At 36.1% G+C, this 12,792-nt stretch overlaps 2 protein-coding genes across 2 annotated transcripts; both read left to right on the forward strand.

The window, feature by feature from the left end:
- The first annotated feature begins 4,065 nt into the window (after positions 1 to 4,065).
- LOC146713553 (high affinity immunoglobulin epsilon receptor subunit alpha-like) lies at positions 4,066 to 5,271 on the forward strand. The gene is made up of 4 exons (XM_085438599.1): positions 4,066 to 4,096; positions 4,275 to 4,340; positions 4,420 to 4,680; positions 4,997 to 5,271. Exons 1-4 carry the CDS (start codon positions 4,066 to 4,068, stop codon positions 5,269 to 5,271), a joined length of 633 nt encoding a protein of 210 aa, XP_085294725.1.
- A 638-nt stretch (positions 5,272 to 5,909) lies between these two features.
- LOC146713554 (uncharacterized) lies at positions 5,910 to 9,225 on the forward strand. The gene is made up of 7 exons (XM_085438611.1): positions 5,910 to 5,940; positions 6,382 to 6,636; positions 6,951 to 7,193; positions 7,489 to 7,635; positions 8,300 to 8,377; positions 8,574 to 8,651; positions 9,155 to 9,225. The coding sequence occupies exons 1-7, from the start codon at positions 5,910 to 5,912 to the stop codon at positions 9,223 to 9,225; spliced, it is 903 nt and encodes a 300-aa protein (XP_085294737.1).
- Positions 9,226 to 12,792: the final 3,567 nt, after the last annotated feature.

The following is a 12,792-nucleotide window of genomic DNA, read 5'->3' on the forward strand; positions in this document are numbered from 1 at the left end:
GCACGTGTGTGGCAGAATTTAGAAAACACATTGTTGGAAATTATAAGTCTATGTCATAATGGCTGTTTATTTGTGTTTTTGTGTTTGTCGGTTTGTTTTTATATTTTTATTTTGCAAGCAGGTTCTCCCTGTGCAGCAAGCAGCAGGTGCACCTCACAAGTGGAGGGCACCTTTACTTCTCGCAAATGGGCAATAGAAAAAAATGATTGGTGATTGTTTGAAATGATTGGCCATCCCCAAAATATGCTGGCATGATGTCGGGGCAGCATGAGTACAAGCAACTTTTTTTTGTCGATGCCTGTGATGCCGCCCTGGGCAAAGACCCATGTCGCCCATATCAAAAACGGCCACTGCTCCGATGAAACACACAAGTAGACAGTTTCAGAATGAATGAATGTCTTGCAAAAGGATCAGTAATGTTACGAAATGAACTACATAAATTGACTTACTAATTTTCTTACCTGTTGTATGCCACAACAGTCATCTTACTGTCAGGGGCGGTCCTGGCCTGTCTGGTGCCCTAGGTAAACCTCCCTCTGCCGCCCCTAACACACCCTGACACACCCCAACACACACACACATAAAACATATTAAGGATAGTACAGTAACATATATTATTATGAAAACTGCTGCCGGAACCATACTGAAATTAACCAGATAAATATTTTATATACTGAGAGAGAGAGTACGCAAAAACAAACAGCCATTATAATTCATCATACATTGAGAATAGCAGACAAATCAAATTAATTAGCCAATTAATGGCTAATTAATATCATGCTGAACACAGTCCAAAAGATTCAGTAACCCACATCAGTGTCTACTGTCTGTCTACTGTTTACTATCATAGCCAAGTGGCTAACAAAGGTAAACAGAAGTTTTCCCAATCCCTACTAATGAATTTTATCTTGTTTCAGGATCCATAATACCTCCCATTATCAACAGACACATCTGCTTACCCGTATGTTTTGCTTGTTTCTCCTCCTCTTTTCTCTGTTTTTTCTAAACTGAGGGACCTGGTGACCTTTGACCTTTTCTTGTCCACCTTCCATCAGTAATTTTGCACTTCAGTGTCAACACACAACCACACAACATAGACTATTAGACTAATTGACCTACACCTTGTATAGAGTTTTTTTTCTGGGTTTTCAAACAACCCAGTTAACATAATTAATATATAATGGGCTTGAATTGACAACATTGTGAATTAAATGTGCTCTATTTGGAAGCAGCCCGCCCCCTCCCCTTTCAACAGGCTGTGTGTGAGCAGCAGCAGCAAGCAGACGCACCGAGGGCCCTCGAGCTCACTTTTTCATGTATATGTGTGTGATAGAATTTAGAAAACACATCGGGGCAAATTATAAGTCTATATCATGTCTTCAGTTTTTGTGTTTGTTGTAGGGCTGTCAACGTTAACGCATTAATGCCGTCATCATGATTAACGCCATTAAAATTTTTAACGCAATCAACCCATCTGGAGCGCAGAATGGACAAACTTTTCTGCCTGAAATGCGTTGACAGAGACATTTTAGGGATTTTGAGTCATTCGCTCTAAAATGATTAATTGCATTAAAGTTTTTAATTGCGTTAATCATGATGACAGCGCCTAGTTTGTTGGTTTGAGCTGATTATTAGATGCCACTCCAGCCAGACAGAGTATCCTCGTCACCCATATCAAAAACCGCTACTGCTTACTGTAACGTAAGTAAACCGAATGGGTAAAGTACTCGAATAAAATACTTGAACTCTGCCCAGCTGTAGTGAGATAAAGTGTGTCCACTTTATGGGTCCATATCTAGCCACTTCCATAACACCCACATGCAGTTAACTTTAATATATAGTGTTCAATAGACCACCACATCTTGATGACAAATGTATATTATAAACCTTACACATAGCCCCACCAATAGATATGTCAAGACTTGAGAAAATGGTGGCTTAGTCCCTCATCAAGTACACAAATGACATCCAAACAAAGAAAGACAAAAAACTTGATTGGACTTTGATTGCATGAGCGATTGTTTTTCTGTGTGTGTTTTCTAAACTATGCCTTTTTAAATTGACCAAGTAAATAAGATTTGTGTTTAATTACAACCCAGCTCTTAAATATGTGACACAGAAGGCTGTTTCTTCAATCGAGTCAGAAAGAAGTATGGAAGGGGTACAGGAGGCTGGCCCTGTGATCCACATTTCTTATTAAATTCTAAATAAAAAAAAAATAAAAAAAATATGGTGATAGACTGAGAATATAGCTGACTTACAGTAGAGAGCAGTGCAGCTCTTAATTTACCATATTTAAATCAGCCACACTGGAGGGTTTTTGAGCATGAACTGGCTTTTTTCATCCATGCCATTGCATTCAAGTCAGGAATTTCAAAGTCAAAATTCAAAGTCAAAGTCTTTATTGTCAAAAACCATATGTATAGCTCAGACACAGGAATTTAAAATTCAACTAAAATTAAAATACTCCACTGGCCCTCAGTGTACACTAAACAACTTAAAGATAAAAAGATGCAAATAAAAATATATAATGGCTTTGAATGGCCTAAGAAAAACAAACTGAAGACTTTGAAGTGTCCTAGTAAGAGGTGTTTTGGATCATTGTCCTGTCGCTGAACCCAAGTGTGCTTCAGCCTGAAGGTCACGAACAGATGGCCCGACATTTTCCTTTAGGATGTTTTGGTAGACAGCAGAATTCATGGCTCCATTTACCACAGCAAGTCTTCCAGGTCCTGAGGCAGCAAAACAGCGCCATACCATCACACTACCACCATGTTTTACTGCTGGTATGATGTTCATTTTCTGAAATGCTGTTAGTTCTATGCCAGATGTAATGAGACTCAAAGCTTTTGTCTTGTCAACCAACAGAGGATTTTCACAAAAGTCTTGTGGGTCATCAACATGTTTTCTGGCAAATATAAGACGAGCCTTCGTGTTATTTTTGGTCAGCAGTGGTTTTCACCTTGAACTCTCCCTCGGATGCCATTTTTGCCTGGTTTCTTTCTTACTGTTGAATCATGAACACTGACTGTAACTGAGACATGTAAGGCTTCTTTAATGTTGTCTTGTTAAGGTTGGGGTAATTTTGGTGGAGCTCCTGGGAAGCTCCACCAAAATTACTGTGGTTCACTCGAGCCTTAGAAATGTCTTTGTAACCCTTTTCATGCTGATAGATATCAGTGACTTTGTTTCTCAGGTGTTTCTTTAGGTCCTGGCATGATGTGTTGCTTTTTGAGATCTTGCCTGTGATCTAGCTTCATTTTGTCAGACAGGTTGTATTTAAGCGATTTCTAGATTCAACAGGGCAGCCAGTAATCAGTGTGTTTAGTGAAACTGAACTCTAAACTGAGCTTTCCAAACAATGTGGTTAATCACAGTTTATTCATGATTTCACAAGAGAGGCAATGGCTTTTTCACATGGGACCAGGTAGGTTTATATATATATAATTTTTCTCCTTTAATCAGTGAAATCGTTATTTAAAAACTGCCTTTTGTATTTACTCGGGTTATCTTTGTCTGATAAAAAAATGTGTTTGATGATCTGAAAAATGTTAGTCTGACAAATATGCAAAACACTAGGAAATCAGGAAGAGGGCAAACACTTTTTCACACCACTGTATTAGCTGTATTATGGAAAAGACATCCAGAGACCAAAAATGTAATTATGTCCGTATTATTTTAGTATGGCAGACCATTGTAGCTCCCTATTGAAAATACCTTGATCCCTATTAGTATAAAAAAAATAGCAGTCTGAATTTACTGAAGGTCATCACATATGTTGTTCCACACAATGTAAAGTATTCTCAGTGAGTAGTTTAAAAGTAATCTTGATCATTAAACATATACTTAACCTTACTCAACCTTTTTATTGTGTTTCGAAACTCTGCGGTTGCACATCTTCAGTTTATTTCTAGCTTCAGAGCAGCTCAACATTGAGGGATATTTCTAGAACAGCTTCATGCATGCTAATGTTTCAAACCCAGAAATAAGAGGAGCACGTAGAAAACTTCTCAGCAACAGTGTTACGTTTATGATTCGGATCTTCAGAGTCACCAGCAAGACAACATGGAACTTACAGGCATCTGCATTAGACTGGGTGAGTACTTTGCCATAATTATATTTACAAAACAAAGTCGGTGCTGTCTAACCACCCATCATTCCTAACTGCAAAGAATATGTTGCATTTAACAGATCACACTTTATCAATAAGTGGGTTATGTGCTGTATAAAATAAGTCTTAATGGTTTATCTGTTGGCTTGTGTTATCTCACCAGTGATGAATGTGTTGGTTCTGCTGGTTGCACACACTCGGGAGAGTTCATTTGGTCATTTGAAGTATGGTAAGATGCAAGGGAGAAAAATTTTAAAACAGGAAATCATGACAAAAGGCTAATGTGTTTCCTCCTCCATATCCCTCAGGTGTAGCTTTTCCTGGTATTTCTCCAAACAGACTGCAGTTTTTTGAATATGAATCCATCACTTTAAACTGTGAGTTTGATGGCTCATCTGTGTGGAAAGTGATGAGGGACGTCCAAGAAGCAGTTCCAACAAACATTTCCAACTGGGTAACATCAGCTGGGTCAAGCACCATTAACCCTGCACTTTCATCAGACAGCGGGAGATACTGGTGTGAAAATGAAGGAGGACTAAAAAGCAGCATTATCAACATTAATGTGACCGGTACGGAGAAAAAATGTGCAATCCCATTATACACTGAAAAATAAACAAGTGTTCTAGTCATTTGAAATGATATTTACTTTAAATGGTAATTCATAAAGTCTGCAAGTGCCTTAGAATATTCAGTCACATTCAAAGAGGAAGAGAAAATTTATTTACAAAAACATTTTCAAGCTGGCCGCTATAGAGCATTAGCAACTCATAGATGAAATACTGCTGATAACTAATGTCATTAATGATTCTCTATTAATATCAGTAACTGGTTGTTTTGTTTGTGGTGTTTTTTGATTCAATTTCACATTTGATGCAATTTCTTCAGCTGGTTCTGTGATCTTAGAGAGTCCTGTTCTGCCTGTGATGGAGGGAGACAGTGTGACTCTGCGCTGTATAAAGAAGAAAAGCTCGGCTGAACTTGTGGCTGAATTTTATAAGTGTGGACTTTTATTCAAAACCGGCTATAAAGGATACATTACCATCCGCAATGTTTCAAAATCTGATGAAGGACTTTACAGGTGTACTCTCTCTGGATTGGGAGAATCACCACAGAGCTGGCTGGCTATCCAAAAACATGTGTTTGGAGGTATAAACTCATAATAATGCAACATTATACTATACTGCTCAGAATCTTATTAAGATCTGCAGTGTTTCTGATCTTGGTTAACTTATATGGAATTTTCATTTAATTATCTGCAATAATAATATATGGTTAAAAATGCAGCATACTTAATTATATCAGGCCAATCACAAAGTCTCTGCACTGGTTTTATAGCTCAGTGTTAGTATGTTTTATGGCCCTACTATGATTAAATTCACAGATACACTTTCTAAGCAAGCTTGTTAGTATTAGCTTAAATTCATGGCATTAGAAAGTCAGAGACGTCATCATTTTGAACTCTCCATTTATGCTACATGTCCATGGCTCAAAAGCTAAAAATGGGCTCTCAAAATTAAAGAACTAATTATCATAGTGGCCTAAATCAGTTTTCCATGCCATTTATTCTTTGGAGTGAAACTGTAAGTTCATCATCTTAGAAAATATGACCTTCACTTAAAGCTTGTTCTTGAGATGAGTAAATACAGTAAGTGATGACATGTAAAGGACGATATAAACTCCAGCTGTGGTTGTTTATAGACTGAGGTTACAGTGAGCGTGACTCTAACTCTGCACAGGAAGAGGAAACTCTCAAATACTTCAGCTGTATTTCAGCCTGATGCTCAGTCAACTGGACAACATGGCAGTTACAACTCTGTGCTTCAGGATGAGTAAGTGTCTAGTCTCAGGTTTCTGTATGAGTTTATATGACCAGTAGATAATTTTTGAGGAAAAACATCAAGAGTTTTTTTTTTGTTTATCTAGTGATGGTTGAATTTATTCTGCTGGGAACACAAGTTCAGAAAAGCTGTACGTGGGATCAGGGTGAGTTTGTTTATTTTTTTAAATTTATTAATTTATTTAGAACTCATTCATTCTTTTTGTATAAACAATGTTAAAAGCCAAAACATGTTCTGTATGTGCTTACAATATCATTTAGGATCCTCCATTTTTACTTTTTCATTAAAACATCTCATTATTATTTTTAGGTAAAGTGATTTGTTAATTTTGGTTTACTAAATAATACCAGAAGGCATTTTAGTTTGAAGGAAGCATTTACACAGTTTCAGTTTTAACAGTCGGCTGTGTAACTAATATATTCTTAATTTCAGATGTCACTGTCCCTCGTGTTACTCCAAACAGACTGCAGCACTTTGAATATGAATCTGTGTCTTTGCATTGTGATGGCTCCACTCAGCTGAGAGGGTTTAGGAATAATGAAGCGTTTAGTCCAGCATGTGTAACAAAGAAGACATCATCAGGTTCCTCCTGTGTGTTTGATAAAGTCTATCAAGGAGACAGTGGAGAGTACTGGTGTGAGGCTAAAGGAGGAGAGCGAAGTGATACTATCAACATCACAGTCACAGGTATGCGTATCACAGCTTGTTTATACTGCAAATCAATTTGTTTTTCATTCATTCATTCATTTGTATATTTATAACTTATTTATTTGTGAAAAAAATATAGATTTGCAATCGCTTTCATCCCATTGGTAGTTACGAATACCTTCTTAAGGGTTTTAATACGATTATCTGTATGTTCTTGTACCTTGTAATGTTGTGTATAGTAGTAGTAGTTTATTGTATCTCTTTATCGCACTTAAATTTTCAATAATCTTTTCAGATTATCACAAGGAGTGCACATAAGAAAAAAAAAATTATCATGTTTTATAAATATTTAGGTGGTTCAGTGATCCTGGACAGTCCGGCTCTTGCTGTGCTTGAAGGCAGCAGTGTCACTCTACTCTGCAGAACTAAGACGACTTCTATCAACTTTGCATTTTTCTACAAAGATGATGTCATCTTGGAAAAAAGAGCTGTACAAAGGATAAATATTGACAATTTTTCCAAGCTGAATGAAGGTCTCTACAAGTGCAGCATCCCTGATGTTGGAGAGTCACCGGAAAGCTGGCTGTCTATGAAAGGTGAGTCATAATAACATATCAGTTTCAATTAGAACAGATACACCTCGTTATTAGGCTTTAAGAAAAATAATGTAAATGTATAGACACATAATCAGATCTAGTAATTTGACACTTGGAAGAAAAGTTCAGTTTGTTTGTTTTTTCACTACAAAAAATAAATAAATAAGGAATTATAAGAAGATTGAGCGAATGCTTTATATTCATTGGAACAAATGTTCTCTAAAAATGCTTGTTTCTTTCTGTTAATTTATTACAATATGTATAATTTATAAATACAAAAACATTCTGTGTCTAGCGTTATCTGCATCGCCTCATGAAGACACTCGCCCTCATGGTTCTGACTACAAATATGTCATCGCCCTGCTTTGGACTGCCATCATCATTTTGATCATGATACTGGTGACTCTGCTGGTTCGATTTCTTCATACGGGGAAAGGCAGAGGTAAAAATGACTGTTACCTCTAATAAACTGTAGGCAAAAGACTCTCAAATAAACACAAAGTATGAAACACGTAGTAATCTAGTATCTAGATTACTGCAATAGATTACTTATTTTTAATTCACTGCTATATTGGCTTACAACTTTAATCAAAGGGTGTTGTAACTCATTTTTTCTGTAAATTAGTGTTTTTTAGTTTTTACTTTTTAATAAAATCTTACATGCCCACATGTTTAACCTCCTAAAACCTGAACTCTTTCATGGCATGCATTTTCAATTTCTCTTTGCTATTTGGGCTGATTGGGACCTAATGAATGTAAAAACAAATAATTACCTGATATTTGTTTCTGAGAAAAATGAAATCCACATGTTAGTACATTTGTTTTAAATTTCTATAGAACAGTGGCAGTATAATATCCTCGTAAGTGGATATCAGGCCCTTGTAGAGCAAAATTTAGTATTGTGGTCTAGACAACCCAAAATGTGATGTCCACATAGGAGGTTGAGGAAATTATATACTACAATATTGATGAGGAATGAGTGACCAACCACTAAACAGAAAATGGTTGTATGAATGACTGTTAGTCTTCTTTTTTTTCTGACTTTTTGTCATGATAAAAAGCTAAACTTTAATTCATATTTTTTCTTGTATCTTTGTTCATTTCAGGATTTCTGCTTTTCTGTTCATCACCTTTACAAAGGAGAACAACAGCAGCGTCCATCTCAATGGAAGCCAATCCATCAGGTAAATATTAAGTTTGTTACTGTTTTTTCTTTATTTTCTTTAATTTCAAAGCAAAATAGAGGGTTTTTTTTTGATAATCTGATATTTACTGCTAGAACTCTAACTTTTGAAATCACCTGTTTTGCATATATACATAGTCATGTTGGAATGATAAGCTTTAATCCATCTTCTTTCTCTGTGTCTCTGTTCATGTCAGGATTTCTTGTTTTCTGTTCATCGCTTTTACAAAGGATACTAACAAGCACATCACACTCTGCTGAAGCCAACACAGCAGGTCAGTAGTTTAGAGCAAAATAGTGTCATTGCGTCAACTTATTTTTGTTTTTAAATTGCTAGAAAGATGCGGTTCTTTGTATTTTGTTGTATATGCTGTTGTATTGTTGTATTTTTTTTTATCTCAGTGTGACAAACACAAAATGTGTATGTCTAAATTAATAACACTTTTTTAAAACATGCACTGCTTCTTTTGAGATACTGAAATACTTTTATTATTTATAACAGGTTGACCTCCGAGAATTACGAGAGTCAAATTTGGCAGCAGTAGCGTCATCATGTGACGTTTGAGATATGCTGCATACATGCGGGATATTTTTACCTTCCCTCTATGTGTTATATGCAGGGTTTTGTTTTCCATCCATCTGGTGTTTGTGCTAATGTGAACCTGCCTTGGGTCAAACCACAGCATAAATCCACAGACAGAAAATGCATAAAAGTTCAGTATGTAATATATGTATTTATAATTGGTTATGTTATATTGAGTTTTTTTTTTTTCTTCAGATGATTCGGATGAACTTGTGTACTCCACTTTAAGCATTCGTGGGGCCCAACAAAATTGCCAGCCAGGTTAGTATCTTGATTTTATTACATTTTAGATCTTTTCAAAATGATGCCATTACATTTAAATCTCTTTACTCTTTAAAGCCACTGTAAGACAGTAACTTTAACTTCATCCTCTTACTCAAGATGTTAAACTGAAATGCCAGTCAAAACCGAAATTGTTCATCTATTCTTAGTTTTTTTTAATTTTTCTGAAATATTTTCAAAAAAAATTTCGCTCAATTTTTTTTTAAAAATCTTCTCAGATTATTGTATCATTTTTCCATTAAAGTAAAACAAGTGATCTTCTTGTTTTTAGAAGAATCAGACTTGTTGAGCTCCACAGTGAATTCCAGAGGAGGTGAAGGCCCAGGGCTCCCAGTGAAGGAAGATATTTATTCCTCTATCCGGATTGTAAGACTACTGGTCTTTGGCCTTCAGAAGCCATTCCTACTTACTGTAAACAATTGTTATAGTATAATGTCTCTGTATATCAATGTCAGAGGTTAGCTGTCATCACACAGTGTAACACATTAATGCAGGGAAGTGCGCTGTCATTCCTTTTAAATCTATCATGTGGATCAATGTGAACATTTTTTAAAGACAGCATTAAGGTTCTGTACCTGAGGGTTCATTTAAAAATAATTGAATTTGTCATTTATATTCTTGAGTTAAAGGAATATGATACGATTTCTTTTTTTTCTTTCCAAAATTATTTATTTATTTATTTGAGCAGTCAAAATTACTGTCACAAGTTAAATGACAGAAGACCAAATCACCAAAGCTGACAAGTTAGAATTGAGCCAAGTTTGGAGTTGTTGCTAAAAGAAATGTAAATTAGTACTAAAAAGAGCAGACAGAGTGAACAACTCCCTCTGATGGGCATGCAAACATTTGCACATACATTCAGTAAGATTCATGCACTCAGGGATTCCTAGCTATTAGACAGATGCAAGGCATAATTTTACAACATCCTCTCATCCAAAACTGTTAAAAACTCTACTCTCACTTGAATCCATGAATAAAAAGTATAACATTAGTTTACAAAAATGCTCTATAAATTCTTTAGTCAGTGACGTGCAATGTTTTCGAAAAATGCAAACATCACAATTTATACAAATGAAACGTCAAACCAAATACACCCCAAAAAATCTGGTCATGAAAAAGCTACAACATAACACTGAGTACAAGTCATCATCCAGGAATATCCAGAACGCCTCACTTCTTTGCAATAGTAAGTCCTGGTTTTTAACCCTTGGAAGTACTGGAACATGTTTAACGCCACAAAATCACAAAGATGATAAATCATGTTTGGATATCAATAAAGTGGCTGCTAAGAAGTATGGTGAAAATTAACTTCTCCTTCAAGAAAGGACCTTGTAAATACTGCTGATGTTGCAGGGTGGGATCAAAAGGGCTCCCCCTGGTGGTTTTCAGAGGTTTGGTGTTCTGGGGGTTCTACACTGCATATTTCAATAAATTGCTGCACTTATTTCCAGTTTCAATTTCCTAGTAAAATATAAAGGAATGAGTGGTGGCTTAAGACCTGAACATTAATGTATATTCTTTATTTTGAAAGTTAGCCTCTTCCATTCTGAGAAATGCATTCAATTTGCAGTGGCTGTCATGCATACATTCAGTGAAGCGGCCATGTAATTGTGCTAGGCCTAAAACAGATGTCTTATTAGTCTGTAGTGGATCAGACTAGTGCTGGTGTAAGGGTGTGAGTGAAGTTATGTACTTGTCTTGTTACCTCTAGAGTAAATTTTGCTTACTAAAGCCTGGGCTTTAAGCTATATGTAAGGGATAGTAAGGGATACGTACATCTTTATTTCATGATATTTTATTCTGTCTTACAGGCCACAGAGAGCAGTGACACCTGACTCCAAAAGTGGAGGAGTTCTCAATTTAAAGCTGTGCTGAAAATCTGAAAAAGAACAAGAAAAATGTTTGTATATAAAATTGTAACTGTAATTTTGAGAGTATATTTTTTTGTTTACCTTTATGGGACCTGCAGCCTTCCCCTGATGTGGACGAGAGGAAAGTTTGATTGTTCTACTTGTTGTTCTATATGGTCGGCGCTTGAGTGTCTCCAACTTTCTCATGATGATTAACAGGGTGTGCTATAAAGCTGAAACTGAATGCTATCTCACATGTATAGAATAAAGTGACACATAAGTGATAAAACTAAAACGTGATCAACAGATAAAATAAATTTCAATCACAATGACAACATTTAGATATATTCATTTCAGTTAAATTTTATTTATATAGCAAAGTCAAAGTTCATTATGTTGTCAAGAAATGTTCCCTCTAAGCTGCGCACGTGCGCAATTGCGCACTGTTGGCACGGTCTCTGCGCACAGAAAATCTGCGTTGCGCACAAAAAAAAATCCAACCTGAATTGAAATTAAAATTAATACTTTAACAATTCTGTTTTGCAGTGTTAGTCAGTGAGTGACTGGCTGCTCCTGTATGGGGTTAGAACGATGCCACCTTATCCCATAGTCCAGCCAATGATGCGATTTACATTCGTATATACGCAGCTAATCAACGTTGTTGACAGGCTATGACAGCGTCCTTATGTGCTGACATCGGTCTTTTAGCTAGCAAAGCGGCTGATGTGAAGTGAAGCCACGTTAATGACAACATGTAAACCATTGGAGATGTGAGCAGGACAGACGGAACAATTGATGGAAAAAGTGTGAACTTTATACCAGTTTTTAAATCATGTTGATGGGCCACGTAAAACCAGAGGTATGATAAAAATATCTGCAATGTTTGGTTTCCTTGCTGAATACTATCGTTGTTCATATTTACTGCGGGAAGAAACGGTAAAAACTGCGTTTTATAAGAAAAAAGGCTTGAAAGCACTCTGAGCCTGTGAGCAAAAACAAACTCCACCCTCCTCTCCCTTTCCTATTCGTCCAAAAAAAGTACCATTCGACCAATCAAAAAATGATATGGCAACGTGGCATCTAGTTGTTAAGAAACGGGGGGAAGTTTTAGGAGTGACGGCGGTGCTTTGAGATGTGAGAGATTTGAGACGTTTAGCGCAAATCTTGTGTAGTTAGTGTGTAGTGTAGTTTTGTTGTGTGTGTCAGAACAATGAGGCGACTGCTGAATGTTACAGGTGTTACAGGAGTGATACATCTGCTGTTGTCAGGCCTGCAGGTACCAGGCTGTTGTTCTCCTTTATCTCATAGTGGACAGAAATTACTTTTGGAGTGGCACAAATAATTTGTGTGGCGTTAGATTTGATGCACAACAGCTGGTTGTTCTGTAAATAGTTTGAAATGTTTATTTAAAAACGCCTTGGCTGCATTTAAAAAAAAATAGCTGCAAAAAACTTTGTTTGCCAAACTGAGTAACTTTTTTGAAGAAGTAACTATATAATTAATTGCCCAACATTGGTCATTATATACTGTATTTTGCAGACAGGACTCTCTCCCAAACCACAGACTCATAATACAAGTCAGAGCTTTATAAAAAAAAAAAAAAAAAAAAAAAAAATTAAGTTGTGTTTTCGAAATTGGAGTTCAAGTTATTTTTATTTCCATAATACTATACTAGTGTTATTATAATTATATTATATTATA

This window comes from Copadichromis virginalis, linkage group LG3 (assembly GCF_057382275.1).
Source record: "Copadichromis virginalis isolate Kocher_CV1m ecotype Utaka linkage group LG3, C_Virginalis_male_GT1.1, whole genome shotgun sequence".
Taxonomy (NCBI): domain Eukaryota; kingdom Metazoa; phylum Chordata; class Actinopteri; order Cichliformes; family Cichlidae; genus Copadichromis; species Copadichromis virginalis.

Bases quoted from the DNA above. Each gene is read 5' to 3' on its own strand.
- LOC146713554 (XM_085438611.1), top strand. From the start codon at position 5,910: ATGGCAGTTACAACTCTGTGCTTCAGGATGA. The intron at 5,941-6,381 runs GTAAGTGTCTAG...TCTTAATTTCAG, and splicing joins AACTCTGTGCTTCAGGATGA to ATGTCACTGTCCCTCGTGTT. The intron at 8,652-9,154 runs GTCAGTAGTTTA...TTTTTTCTTCAG, and splicing joins TGCTGAAGCCAACACAGCAG to ATGATTCGGATGAACTTGTG.
- LOC146713553 (XM_085438599.1), top strand. From the start codon at position 4,066: ATGGAACTTACAGGCATCTGCATTAGACTGG. The intron at 4,341-4,419 runs GTAAGATGCAAG...CATATCCCTCAG, and splicing joins ATTTGGTCATTTGAAGTATG to GTGTAGCTTTTCCTGGTATT. The intron at 4,681-4,996 runs GTACGGAGAAAA...CAATTTCTTCAG, and splicing joins TATCAACATTAATGTGACCG to CTGGTTCTGTGATCTTAGAG.